The following is a 14533-nucleotide window of genomic DNA, read 5'->3' as shown; positions in this document are numbered from 1 at the left end:
GCTGCCCGATGTGTTTGGAGACACTTTTATCTGAAGCCGGAGCCCAGCACCTGGCTGGTTCGCATCCTGGAACCGTCAGAGGAGCTGCACGGGCCAGACACTCACCTTTGACAGTGACCTGGGTGGGCTTCAGTGACTGCAGGTTGTGCAGGAAGGGTTGTGGGTGGCTGGGCAGGCTGGCAGGTGTGGCCGTGTCCCTCCCGGATGGAGGTTTCCCCGTGGCGCTCCTGGCCGGGTGGGGCTTGGTAAAGAGCTGGAGAGGTGCACACAGCACATGGGCATCAGGTGCCCTGTCCTGGGTACTGCCCCAGGCTTCCCTGGACAGAGCTGGAACGAAGCTGATGACAGTTCTGGGGCCCAGGACAGCTACCCCTGCCAATGGCCCACTCCCCCACCACCTAGCCAGAGAATAAGCCTAGTCCCTGAGAGCCGCCTTCTGTATGCTGGGGTCCCTGCCCTGCCTAGATCCTGGGCACCCTTCGTGCACTTGAGCAACTTCTGGTTTTCTTCTCTCCTTTCAAGCCACGCAAAAGCTCATCCATCCAGGTGTCAGCATGGAGCTCTTCAACTGCATCCGTGCAAATGTTCCCAAGCAGGTGGAGCCCATCAATGGCCTTGTTCTCATTTCCCCCAGATCTCTCCCCTCAAACTAGAGCCAAGGCCAAATCTCTGCACGGCTGGGCACACATCAGGTGTGAGGCTGCATGGCCTGGCTCAGTCCCTCCTGCTGGCCCAGCTCTGGTCTGACCTGCCCTCCCCGCTGGCTCCTCTATTCCCACTCGGAAGCAGCTGCTGGGGACCCTGTGGAAGGAACCAAGCTGGGAACTGGGTAGAGTCAGGGGTCAGGTTCAAGTGCAAGGTCTCAGCACGACCTCAGCTGTTCTCAGTTACAGATCTTGATCAACTGCTGACCTATCCGGAACTGGGCTGTGTTAGATTCAGACAGAAATGGTAGTGAACATCTAGGAGCACTTTCTTCCTCACAAAACACCCATGGGACCACAGGCTGAGTCTCAGGTCCCCACGACAGTGTAAGTGTCGCTGCCCTTGGGTGGGACAGTGAGTGGCCCGGAAGCGCTGTGATCCTGTGCTCAGACAGGACAGTGTGAAACTCTCAATCTGATGGCTGCTTGGAAACAGTGGTCATGCTGAGCAGCAGGGTAAGCATTCACACAGCTTGGCCACCCTTGATCCAGAAACCCATCATCTGAAATACTCGGAAGGCTCCGGGTTCCTGTACACTGACATCCCCTGAGAAAGATTTCGGGAGCACTTTAAAGCTCAGGACTGGAGAGGAAGGATGCTGAACCAGCAAGGTCCATGTAAATATTCCAAATTCAAAAAAAAAAACTTGAAATAGGAAAAGCTTCAGATCCTGGGTATTTTGGATATGGGACACAGACCTATATCATAAAGTCAATTTAAAGTGTGCATTCCTTAATCACAGTGACAGAAAAAGATCTGTGCTTATGGAAGGAGGCTGTGTAATATAAAACCAGACCTGCTGGGTGGTGGGCTATTACTTTAAATTGTTTTACTGCTTTATTCATATTAGCAAGCATATTTAAATCCAAGAAACACAGCTATCAGGCTACCATGCTCTTCCTTGAGATGCTGGCCTGTTTGCAAAGCTCCCTGCAAACCCACACCAGATGCACCCCTGACCTCTAAGTCACTCCCAGCTTTTCTCCTGTGTCCCTAACCAGGGGCTGAGCAAACCCCCAGGCCATGTACGGCCAGATAGAGAGGATGCTGTGGAGACACACAGCCACAGTTTGGGAATCCATGGGGCTGGGGTGGTTAAATAAGCCCCTCTCTCCCTGGCAGAGATCTCACAAGTATGGCAGCACGGGCTATGCACAGCCCCTTGGTACTGAGTGACTGTGCCCATGGGAACCAGAGCCAGCAGGGCCCAGGACCCAGGCGAGAGCTGTAATCTCATTGGGAGGAAGATGTCCCCAGGCCAGTGGCAATATGACACATATCTTGGAACCACCTCCCCATTGACCAGAGCTCTGCTCTTCTGCTGCCCGGGGTCCATGCTGATCCCACTTCTGCAGCCCCTCCTATGCAGCCCCTCCTATGCCCGGAGCATGTGGGAGGTTCGAAAGATGCCATCATCCCAATAACTGATACTTATTGATGATCCAGTCCGATTTCACGCACTTTCAAGCACTCAGTGTGTCTTAACTCACCGAGAATGACAATTTGGAGGGCGGGTATTTAGATACAGAATCCAGCCAGATGGATTTATCGCGGTGTCCATCACATAGGACACAGAGGATGCAGCCTTCCCTGCCATCATCACCTTCATAACCCCCAGCAGATAACTGAGGCTAAGCCCTGACACTGGAGACCCAGGGAGATGGACAGGACAGTTCTGTGCCTCCAGGCCTCCCTCCCCCAGGACAGAATGCCCTTGCTCCTCTGGCTCCCACAAGCCCATGCTGCACGCGCTCTCCCGAGAAGCAAGTCAAGGACTCGGCCTGCCTTACCTGTTTGGGCACCTGGCCAAAGTTGCTGACAAACCCCAGGATGGTGCTCTTGATCAGGGGGTCAGTGATGCTGCTGAGATTCACCCTGTCACCGTAGAAGTAGGGGTGGAAGGTGTTAACTGCCTCCACGGCGGCTGGCCCCTGCTGCTTGTACCCAAAGATGAGGTCTATCCAGTGGTGGAGGTGGGCGCTGACGAAGTCGCTCTCCAGAGCCTGGAATGAAAGCCCAGCGTGTGTGAAAACCCAGGCCGCCAAGGGGGCCGTGCACGCTCTGCATGGCACACCTGTGTCACACAGGCAGGAAAGGTGACTCATGGCCTCTAAGGTTGCCTAGCAGCAAGCTGGCAGAGGGGTAACCGCCTGGGGTCACCCGAGTCCTGTATCTGCCAAATGGTCAGTGGATTTAACTGCTCCCAGCACCCCAGCTCGTCCACTTCCTACAACAGCTGTGCTTCTCAGAAGGTCCACACAGGCAGCTCCAGGGGTGACGCTGACATGGAGGAGACCTGGGTCCTGCTGAGCTCTGATGCAGCGGTCAGCAGCCCAGTTCTGCCAGTGAACATCAGGAGATTGAGACACAGTCGCAGATGTCACAGAGCACACTCCGGAATGGTCGAGAGCTGAGGTCACCAGTCGCATGTTTCTTAACATTTCCAACCCTCGGCTTCCTCACCTGGGACTGGCTGTTTCAAGGTGAACATGAGAACACAGCTGAGATCCACGCAGTGTGTGATAGCACCACGTACCCGCTTGGTGCTAGGAGTGGCCTGGGTTTCACCATGTCCTCTTGCCGGCAGGAACAATCTCTCCGCCCCAGCTTCCAACTTTCGTGCCCCTATGGACACTGGTCCTGCTGAGCAAGTCTCACTGACACAGGTCACCAGAAGCCGTCGACACTGGGGTGGTGGGAGGGTCTTGTTGAGTCGCCCCGGCCAGGGGAAGCACTGAGTCTCCCTCTGAAGCACCCTCGGTCCCTGGGACTGTAGCTTCCTTCACCTGTGTAGCACCCCTGCACAGCCAGGGACACAGCTGGCACAAAACAAGTTACACTCATACTCAAAGAGCACTGGACTGTGCAGGCTTGCTGTGCCTGATGGGAGATAGTCCAGTCTCGGCCACCAGGTCTAGCTCAGAGCTCACAGCTTCTCAGTTGCAATGAAACTTCACCAAGATCAAAACCACAGCTCCCACGGGAAAGCCAGCAGCACCCACTGCTAACCAAAGGTGACACCCAACAGGAAACGGAAGGAAGGGCACACTGGGTCTCTCGTGGGCATAGTCTACATGGGCAGTGCCAGCCTGGATTAGGGGACCTGAGCTGGACACATTCTTATTGGAGCAAGAGGAAACATAGCCCAGGATTTGGACGTCACCGAGAGATGCACCCTCCAGGGCTGCATCCACAGGACCAAAGGCATCCCGGAGCCCTGTCTGCTCCCCTCAGTGGTGCTCAGGGAGGACACACAGCTCCATGCCTGGGACAGGAAACCTGGCCACCTCTACCTAGGTAGCACCTCCGAGGTCTGTGGCCAAAGTGGCCGTTCCATTTGGTCACCGGCCAGTGCCATATCACCCAGGGAAAGTCCCAAGCCTGATGTCTGACCCCTGCAGGTCCCTTTCCTGTGTCTTCACAACCAACTCAATCCCATCCCCTCAGGCTGGTTGGGAGGGGTCCCCCTGCTCTCCCACCTAAGCCTGGTTCTCATGCCCTTCAGCAAGCCCCTTGGCAGCCACTTGCTGGACAGAGCCTGGAGTGCACAGCTCTCTCCTCTGACTGCTTCTGCAACCTCCTGTAAAGAGCAAAACACATTCTCCCTGTGCTTTCTGGGCACAGCTCCACCCTCCCCAGGCCTCTGTTCTCACCCAGCCAAGGTCACCCTGCCACACCTCCCTTCTCCTCCAGCCCTGCCTTCTCCTGTCCTCCATGACCGCCACCTCTGGACACTCAGTCCCTTAGGCTCCCTTTCTCCGAGGACTCTTCTTGCACTCCTGTGGACAGTCCCTCTCCCGTGTCAGCATCCATAGCTGCCCCACCTTCCAAAGCACTCATCAAACCCTCTGGTTAGCAAAAACCGCTTCTCTTTTGCTGGCTGTTGATTTCTTCAGACACTGCCTCCGCCTGGTCAGCACCTCCACTACCCTTTGCCCCTCCGCCTGACAACTGGCAGCTTTCTTCCGTCCTCAGCCACCTCTTCATCCAGCTTCAGCTTCTGCCCATGGCTCCGGGGACCACGGTACTGAATCTCAGGGCAGCTGCTGCCCCTGTCAAGGGCCTCTCCGGCCAGAGCATCCCGTACCGGGGGCTGTGGGGAGGGCAACGATATGCCCGGGAAAGTGCTCCTCCTTGCTGATAGGGAAGGCTCAAGTTTGCAGTCACAGCTCAGGCCTGCTCCAGGCTACGCTGCAGTCTAATTTACACACAGTAAAACGCTGCACAATTCTGCAATTAGCAGGTCTCATGCGGCTATGCGGCCATAGCGAGAGACAGGACATTTCCATCCGCTCCCGGGGGCCTTAAACTGCTTCCGGCCATTCTGCTGCTGACCGCAGTGCCAAGAGCTTCACCTGTACATGTCACACAAAGGGAATCACACAGTAGGTCGCTTCCCGCCTGGGCTTCCTACACTCTGCTAGATGCTTTGAACTTCCACGCCACTCTGTTATCAGCCAACCGCTCCTTCCAACGCTCTGTCCAGTCCCACCGTGCGGATGTGTTATTGTTTGGTGGGCCTTTGGGCTCCTTTTCATTACTGACTGGTCTGAGTAACAGCGGTGAACGCTGGTGCCCGAGGGTTTAGGGGGTCATGTTTTCCCTCCTCTTGGGTGAACACCCACAGGGCACGTGCAGGACCCTGGCAGAGGCAACTTCCACTTTGGCAGAAAGCACCAGGCTCTTTCCAGGGAGGCTGAACCTTCTGCTCTGGCCAGTGGGTTCCAGGCATGGAGCTCTGCTTCTGGGAGCGTGCGGCAGAGCTTGCTGAGGCCTTGGGTCCTGTCGCCAGGATGACCAAGGATGCCAAGCACCTCTTCACCTTCTCCTGTCACCCAGGCAGGTCTGGGACCCCAGGCAAGGGTCCCCAGTGTCCTCCGGTGTCCACTCACATCAGTCTTTCTGCATTACAGGCCACGGCCTCCCCAGGGTGTGGATGACCTCTGCTTCCTTCCCATCTCCAAGCCTTGCGGCCGAGGTGTGACCCCAGGGCTGGCCCTGCCTCCTGGGCTTGCCCAGCACACAGATATGCCCTCCCAGGCATCCCAGAGGCTCAGTGCTCACTTCCTGCACTGATGCCCCTGGCACAGCGTCAAAGTGGGGGGGTCTCCCACACAGCCTCAGGACTCTTCCCTCTCCCAGGGACAGAAAGCCACCAGGGAGCCTGAAAGGGCACTGAGGTCCACAGGCAGGACACACCCCGGGGTGGGACTCACCTGTCTGTGCAGGCTGATGAACTTCCTCGGGTCCCCATCTGCCCAGGGAGGGAGCTGAACATCGCCCAGCACTGTCCCATCCTGCATGCAACCTGGGGGTACAGGAGAGCAAGGGGCACCAAGTCACCAGGACAGGGTCGAGCTGCTCTCCCCAGGAGTGCAACTTGCTTCTGCCTCCCTGCTGGAGCTCACAGCACCCTGGTGCCTGCCTGACTGCCTGCTTGGTCCCTTGCAGTCCCTTAGGCTCCTAGGGACTTACAAGCCTGTGTTCCCTGGATTTCCAGGCAGCCCAGTGTGAGAGCTCCAAGTCACATGGAACAGCACAGTTTCAGATCATCATGGTTCACACTTCCCAACCCTGCTGTATAAGGCCTAGGACTTCTAGTGCAGAACGGGCCAGCAGCAGAGGGCACGAACCCAGCAGCCAACCGCGAGCACAGGCCTCCCAGCACCTCCATGCTGTCATTCCGAAGCACGTTCTCCCCAACTTTAAGGAGGGCAGTGGGGCTTCTCGAAGGAGGTGCCCGGGACAGCAGGAAGAGGGGGCTGGTTCCCAGCCAGGCTGTTGTCCTCCGCATCAGCTCCGAACCTTGAGCAAGTGGTAACTTCCTCGGGATTCACGTCTACGTAAGACCCAAGGGAACAAAGAGGGGTGCCGTGGAGGGGTGGCACAAGGGTGACAAGAGAAGATACACAGAAAGAGCCTGGAGCATCGGGCCTGCGGCAGATGCCATGTGGGCCCGCCTGCGATACTACTCAAGACACAACCAGAATCAAATCCCCTGCTCTCCTGTCCTGGCCCTTCTGGTCACTCAGCCTCAGTATGTCGGTCCCCTCCTCTGTCCTTCTTGGGGGCCAGAACAACCCAGGCCCCTCACAGCTGCTCTCCAGCCACTTCCTGCCTGCATCGCGTGGAGACACCGGTGCCCCCCATGTTTCTCTTCATAGTCTGGCTTCCCCCTTCCTGCCTGCCGCCCAAATGGCACCATCCTCTACATAGTTGGTCGGGAGACCCATCCGATCCACAGTGCTCCAGGGCACATGCTCTCCTGACTGCTGGAGGACACCTGCCTTCCCCATCCTGGGTTCTCCATCCCTGGAATGTGCTGTCCACTCTGCAGCAGTGCCCGCCATACCACTAAAAGCCACTCACCAACTGGACAGAAATGGCCAGCCTAGTGTCCACCCCAGGCCCCTGTCACTCCTGACTTCGCCTGATTTACCCAGTGCTGGCCCTTTCCATGTGGCTCTAACCCTCCTTTGAATTCCTCTCCTTGGCCCTCTGCGCATGAGCTGAGGCTCCTGGCCGTGTGTCCACAAGCCCTGGATTCCAAGGATCAGCTCACTGGGTGCAGGTCAGGGATGGGTGGCTGAAAATGCCCCATAGGAATTTGGGGGAGCATGCATGGCAGAAAACCTCTGCAGGGGAGGTTCTGGGGGGCTAATCTCTCCTGTGCTCCTGGACACCCTGCCTGTGCTGTGTGGGGGATGATGGAGACCCCCAGGTCCAGTACATTGGGCCTGAGGTGTACCTAGAGCTAATCCTAAGGGCAGAGCTGGTGAGTCCTGGCTGGGCACTGCTCACAGCTGTCCTGCTCCAGATGGACAGCTCACCCGCACCCTGCTCTTGGCAAACCGCCTGCACATAGGACCCTGAGGGCTACCCTTGGAGCTCTCACACTGGGGTTACCCTGGATAGGGCAGATACCAAGATACCCATCGCCCTGAGCAGGAAATGGCCTGCTTCATCCTGGGCTGCAGGACAAAGGTGTCTGTCCACTTGTGGAACATGGCAGGAACAGACAGGGCTTTGGCCAAGCTCACAGGTGGCAGGGCAGACCCAGGTTGCTAGCAAGGCCTTCCCAGGTCACAGCTGGGGCTTGCATCCTGGCTTGGTATCTGCCTGGCACACAAGGCTGCTGCCCGCAGTGGGAGCTTCACACCCCGAGTGCTGGACCTGCTGATGGGCTGCTGGTTGAGTCGCCCACAAAGACATCAATACCAGGTTAATGAGCAAGGAGCTGTGGGAAGAGCCAGGCCCGGTGCCAGGCCTCACCCTGGCTGCCTCCCTGGGCCCCACTCACCGAGCTCCATAGCATTGCAGTTGGTGAGGAACTCGGGCAGGTAGAAAAACTCAGGGGTCAGCTCACGGACGTCGCTCATGTTCTCCTTGGACGCCGACTCCCATGCGCCCCTCACACTGTGGAACATCCGGTCGGCCACATCAAAGCTTCCTCCCTGTGGGAAATGGACGCAGGCTCAACCTCAGGACTTCACATGCCGCACACCGGGCATCCTTCCTCCATTCTGCCGCAGGGGCACAGCTTGCGACGCTGGACTCTTCTCTGTCCACGCATGGGCACCCACCCACTACTGTCCAGGGCCAGGGCCCTCTGTAAGGGACTCAGGGTGTCCTGTGTCCTCTCTGTGGAAACCCGAGTTCAGGTTAGAGATAAAACCACAGCCATTCTGCTGACTACTCATGAGGCTGCTGGGGACACTTCTACTCAAGCCTCTGGTGTAAGGTATTGAAGGTGATGGCCACTCAGCTTCGCTTCTGGAAAGGCTCAGGGTCGAGGGTCACAGACACGAAACAAGGAGCCCAGAGACAGCACAGAGACATAGCCAGCCATGCTCTGTGGAGATCAGTGGGGTCCCCTGGAGAATCCCAACATAGATGAGCCTGGAAGCCTGTGACAGCAGGTGGCGCGTCCTAAGAGCTCAGTAGCTGTGCTTTTTTTTTTTTTTTTTTTTAAGAGGAAAAAGAGAAAAACACAAAACAAACCAAAGTGGCGTAAGGGTACACGCAATACAGAACTACAAAACAAAACAAAACAAATAGCTGTGCTTTTGACATGAGGGAGGAGCTAGAAGTCACCTGCACTCAGGCAGGAGGCGGGCACACAAAGGACCTGGCCCCACAGCACCCAAGGCCACCTACGCTCAAGGCTATCAGCTGCGGGTGATTGGATGCCATCTGAGCCTGGCAGGTGGAGTGGACCCGGTGACACTGAGGGCAGTCCTCCCTGGAATGCCTGGTCCTCTCGCCTGAACTGCCACACCAGCCTGTAGTTGTCAAGAGGATCACCCCTACTCAGCAGTGGTCTTGGGTGTCAGGAGAATGCAGATTGAGGCCCCAAGCCAGGGCCTCGGGGTACAGATGAAGATGCCAGAGCAGAGAAACTTCAGGAAACGTAGCCTTGGATCCACTTAAGCTCAGAGATGAGCGCAGATATGAGCCCCGTCCTCTCCATTCCCTCTCAGAGGCCTGGAGCTGTCATTCCATCAGGACGCACCCATCACGGCTGCAGGTGACCGCAGCTCAGACAGGGCAACAGCCTCGTCTTGTGCACCTGTCCTGTTTGGTGCCAGTGCTTAAAGTGACCCCTCCTAATCCTCGCAGCAGGTACGTTAGGAAGGGGTTGGCATTTCCATCATGCAGCCCAGAAAAAGGGTACTGATCTTTCCAAGGCTAAACACAGAGCAGGGATCCTGACTCAGACCTATGATGCCACTCTAAAGGGCATGCTTTGCCCTGACCCTGTTTCCGAGCTAAATCCCAGGACTGGGTACAAATGATCTACTATGTATGAGCCAAAGGGCACTTGGACTTTTCTCAAAGGTGGGCAGGCAGCACCAGGCATGCTGGGGGGCACGGCCTGGCTGGTCAATCTGGGTCAGAGTTGAGGACCCAGTGGGACCCATGGCCCATTCTCCACAGGGGCCAGGGGCACTCAGTTACTCACTTATGCGTGGAATCTCAGCCCAGCACAGCCCGAGACAGCAGAAAGCCGCGGCTGCTCCCCGAGGTCACCCTGCTCTTGGCTGAAATTAGGAGCTGAGGTCCACTGACAAATTTAAATTGAAATGGAAATAAAACGAGAGGGATCTAAATAAATCTGCACCTAATGAGTCACTCACTGAAATGTATTAAGAGCACTGGGTGTTTAATCTGCAGCCCGAGCTGCACATCGCGGGAGATTGATGCCTTCCTGGGCCCCATTTTTTCCTTCTGCAGCGTTTATGAGCGCTGATGGTAATCTCCTGAGAAACAATATGATTTGGTAATAAAAAGATTACCTGGATTAAATAAAAATAATATATACATAGGAAATATTGTTAGCGCTACAAATCTGGTTAAAGATATTACCACAAAGAAAAATGTTATTTTTTTCACAGCTGTCTAATGCATTTTAGCAAAAGTAATATCTTTAAAACTTAAGCCTGTATTATTTATAAAGGAAGCAATAACTGATTTTCCTATTTTCTATATTAATAAATGTATTTGCATACATTTGTTTCAAAATTAATGGTTTTTCTCACTTCTGCAATACAAAAGAAAACACCAAATTCCCTAGAAAAAGAAATGGAGTTGCTTTGTTCCTCCTAAGGCTGACATAAACTCCGGTGGCTGCTGGCTGGAGTTCTAGCTAGGACTTGATTCTCAGGAAAGGAAGGAAGGAAGGACGGAAAAAAGGAGGGGATGGAGGGAAAGAGGGACAGAAAGATGCACGATTCAGGTTTACAGAGTACTACATAAGAAAAGACCAAAGTCAAAAGAAAAATACAAAGGAAGATCTGCTCCTGCTTTTATTCTGCCGATATTGAATATAAAATACAATGAATTCTAGTGTATCCAAGTGGACTGTTAAAAATAATAGCAAGGTCAAGATTATCCACACAGGACCGACTTTGTGTTGGCCAAAGATTGCCCATGCAACACTCCAGCCAGAAGATGCAGGAGCCAGGCCACAGCTAGAGACCCCGCGGCGCACCACAGGAGCGTCTGGCTTGGAGCTCCCTTAGACATCACTAGTAAAGCAGCCAGAAATGCAGTGTGGGATCCTGAAGCAGTGCAACCGTGCATCCTTCCTCACCTCGAGGTGTACAACACTGGAGAGAAGAATCAAAAGAGGGCCCTGGCCCTCGGGGACACGAGACTGTGTGCACCACAGCCCCTGGTTAAACGCTTTGGTCACTGTGTCCTCAATCCTCTCCACCACGGCAGGGGAGGTGTGTTGGGGGAAAACATTCGATTCCTGACCCACCTTCATAGGAAACTCGGAGATCGGATGCGCTCCCGCACACCGAATGCACGGGTATTTCACAGTGTGTGCTGAAGCCCGACCTTCCTTGTTTCTAGGATTAGCCCCACGTAACCCACATAATCCACATCTGGATAACGGGTCGGCTTCATGAGCAGGCTGACAGCCATGCCTGCCTTAGATATTCTTACTAAGAATTTTAAAGTATCCTCTGCAGACAATCATCTACAGGACCTGTGGACATGGCAGCTGACCTAAGCTACCAGAGACCCATTGAAGAGGCCGTGTGCCCTGACAGAGGAAGCCTGGCACCAGAACCAGGTAGCTGTGGGCAGGGGCTGGCGGGCCCACTTAACTATGCGCAGGTGAACAAGAGTCTCTTCATCCCCATCCACCTACGCCCTCCTCTGCAAGCCTTAGAAGATTGTTTTGGATGTGAAATCTCCTGTGTGCCTGTGTGCATGCGTGTCTGTGCATGTGCATAGTGTGTACATACGGGTATGCATGTGAACGTGCTAAGGCTTAGGTTTACAATGGCCCCAAACCTCACACGTTCGGAAGGCAGCTGAATCATGGGGTGCTACGCACACTGGTAGATTCAGCAGGTGAGTGTGCCATCAGGGCTGGCTCCCTAAGGATGTGACCCAGAAGTGCATATCTCCTTTCCTGGCTCCTCTCCTTCGTCGGTGGGTGGGTGTTGGGCATTGTGTCTCGGACACAATGAGGAAGTAACTAATGCAGAGTGTATCATGTACTGGTGAGTATATGAATGTGATGACCTGTGTACACATGTGTGCCTGTGGGTACACATATGTGTGAATGTGTGCACCTGAATAAGCATATGTGTGTGTAGCTATAGATGTCCATGTCCGTGTGTGCATACATATACATGCATGTGCAGTGTTGTACACGTGTGTGCATTGTACAGACACTCGTGTGGTGCCAAGGCACGTGGAGAGTAGTGCCAGGCGCTGTGGCCCTGTGTCCTTTCCCTGCTTAGCCTGGGACGAGAGCCTCCCTGGTTCAGGCCCTGAATTTCACGTGTGCGCAAAAGGCCACCAGGAACTCTCAGAAAGAAAGGATGAGGAGACAGATGGAGGGAGAAGAGAGGAAAAGACAGGGAAGAGGGAGCAGAAGTGACAGGGACAGAGGCAGGAGGGCGAGGAGCCTGGAGGCCTTAGGGTGGGCGTGGAAAAGGGAGGGGCCCTGAGGCCGAGCAGAGCCAAGGAAGGGCTGATGTGTGATCACGGTGCGCATCAGTGAGCTGGTCCAGGAGCTCTTGTGGGAAATGCGGGCCTGACTCCTGCTCCAGAGCTCAGAGCTGCGGCCTGCATGTACTCAGGGAGCCATCAGGCACCTGACTGGGTCTGCGCTGATGGAAGCCACCAGCCCTGCTCCCTGCAGGAGGAGGCTTTTCCTAAGGAGAAAAGAACAGCGGGCATGCGTGGGGGAATCGGCACGGCTGAGCACCTCGCCCCTGCCCTGTTTAGGCCCTCTCTGAAAGGAAACTGAGGCTGAATTAGCCAGGACTACCCTTTAGAAAGTTCTAGAAAGAGTTTATCCTGAGATGGCTGGACATCTATCGCATGTGCCTTCCCTAATGCCCCGGCTGAGTGCACAATTACACTATGTTGGGGACCCTGAAGGGCCCTGGTGACCCACGTCTGTTCGCTGTTGTCAGGGCCTGGCTGGCAAGCCTGACTCCAGCCCAGTGGCCCAGGCCCGCACCAAGGGTCAGGAAGCAGGGACCAGGCTAGGAGCAGCGTGGGCAGGTGCCAGGGGTGGGCACTGACCAGGGCACCCAGCTCCTGCCTGCACCCCCAGGAGCTCCCTGGTGCACAGCCTGGGGGCCCCAGCACTGAGGGCCTGGCTCTTCCCGCGGTTGGCAGCTGTCTAACACCAGCCCGCCGGCTAAGCTCAGGTGGTGAGGAAGACCCGGCCCGCTGCTGGTAACAGCTGACTTCACAGGGACATGGCTTATCACCCACTGCTTTATTTGCATTCCTTATTAAAACCAGCAGCAGCAGCCGTCACCACTGCTGTGTCCTCATGGGCAGTGGCTGTCTTCCGGACCCATCCCGGCTAGGTCTGATGTGAGGATGCCCACATGTTTGCTGGGACAGTTTCGGGTGCCAGAGCAGGGCCAGCAGGATCTGGCTGCCTGGTGGCACAACCTTGGAGAGGCTCCGGCACCAGGTGGCAAGACTCATGAGAACTAGAAGACACTGTGGGGGACCAGGGACCTGCCCCAGCCTAGCAGACAGGGACTGTGCCGGAGTGCAGAGCTGACACGTATCTGTGTCCTGTCTGTCATGCTGGTGGCACGGTCAGCATTCAGGGTCCGAGGGTCCCACATTGTCAGTCACCCTAGAGGAGCTAAAGAACACTGTGTAGGTTGTAAGCAGATACATTCATTCTCCTAACCAGGCTGGATGTCAAGCCTCTGCTGTTGAGAGTGTGAGAAGGTCCCTTCCTTGTCCCAGCACAGGTAAAAGAAACAGGACTGCCCTCAGGGAGGGAGGAGGGAGATAGAGGGCAGAGCCTGACTTCCAGAAGATTCCAGAACATTCTTAAGCAGGGCTGCTGAAGTCCAGGGATCCCAAAGAGGAGTTGGGCACATTTCCCCTGATCTGTACTGATTCCTTGAGAACAGGTAAAGCTCATCTTTTGTTGAGGAAGAAGCTGGAAGTGGCTGGATTTTCTGCTATTCTGCACTTGGACCAATGCTGGCCATGAGAAGTCATTCCGAGATGGGAAGGAAGGACAGATTCCAGGGCACACACGGAGGTGGACCAGTTGGCTCCAACCTGAATGGGCCACTCTGCCAAAGACAGACTTGTGCCCAGGAGTCACATCAGAGACCTCATCGAAGCCTAGGATGCTTGGCTCTGTTGAAAGCCTCTGCAGTTGGCTCGGACCACCCCTCTCTGTTTCAGACGATTTCAGGCGGGATTGGCCTGGTTACCATGAGCCAAACCGGCTACCAAAAATGCAAGTGATCAGTGGGCTTTAAAGTGGCCATTACCCACACGCCCTTGCGGGTCCATGGCACACCTGTTTAGTCTGGCTCATGCCACATGCAATCTTAGACGCCATCCAGACTGCCTTGAGCTAGCTTCGGCCAGAGGAGACCGGCTTAAACAAGCTCAGAGTGGAGTTGGCTGATTGCAGGACAGACAGAAGTCACAGTGATTGATCACCCGAACCAGGGGCTTTCCCCCCATTTCTTTTAACAGCCCAGTGAGATGTGCATAATTAACCTTCATTTCCAGGGGTAAAGTAACTTGAGATTTTGCATCTATTGCGTGGCCCAGCTGGGATGTAAACCTCCCAACCCAGGCTGCCTGAATTTCTGCCTGCTCCTGATAGGCAAGGGCCCTTAGCCACAGGCAGAGCTGCGGCCTCTGGCTTTGATGCTTTCATTCAAAAGGACGAAGGGAAACTCTGAGATTCAGAGCCTTGAATGTTTAAAGTGTTTCAACTCCCCGGATGCAAAGTGATGGAATTCATCACTATCATCATGAACAGTGATCATCATTTCTTGTGGATTAATGAGCAACATCTGGA

At 55.2% G+C, this 14533-nt stretch overlaps 1 protein-coding gene across 3 annotated transcripts in view; it reads right to left on the bottom strand.

Annotated features, from left to right (window-relative positions):
• The window catches only part of Wdfy4 (WDFY family member 4), a 216713-nt gene that overhangs the window by 13227 nt on the left and 188953 nt on the right, over window positions 1-14533 (bottom strand). For all 3 annotated transcript variants that reach the window (XM_013148615.3, XM_063233763.1, XM_063233762.1), the window contains exons 52-55: window positions 8006-8159; window positions 5922-6013; window positions 2496-2708; window positions 106-253 (exon numbers count right to left, since the gene is read on the bottom strand). In XM_013148615.3, coding sequence (XP_013004069.1) covers window positions 106-253; window positions 2496-2708; window positions 5922-6013; window positions 8006-8159 — 607 coding nt within the window. The remainder of the gene's footprint in view (window positions 1-105; window positions 254-2495; window positions 2709-5921; window positions 6014-8005; window positions 8160-14533) is intronic.

The sequence above is a fragment of the Cavia porcellus genome, unplaced genomic scaffold (genome assembly GCF_034190915.1).
Source record: "Cavia porcellus strain 051 isolate PalLab524CR breed Dunkin Hartley unplaced genomic scaffold, mCavPor4.1 scaffold_23, whole genome shotgun sequence".
Taxonomy (NCBI): Eukaryota; Metazoa; Chordata; class Mammalia; order Rodentia; family Caviidae; genus Cavia; species Cavia porcellus.
Note: the sequence above shows the minus strand (reverse complement) of the source record. Positions and strands in the feature narration are given on the sequence as shown.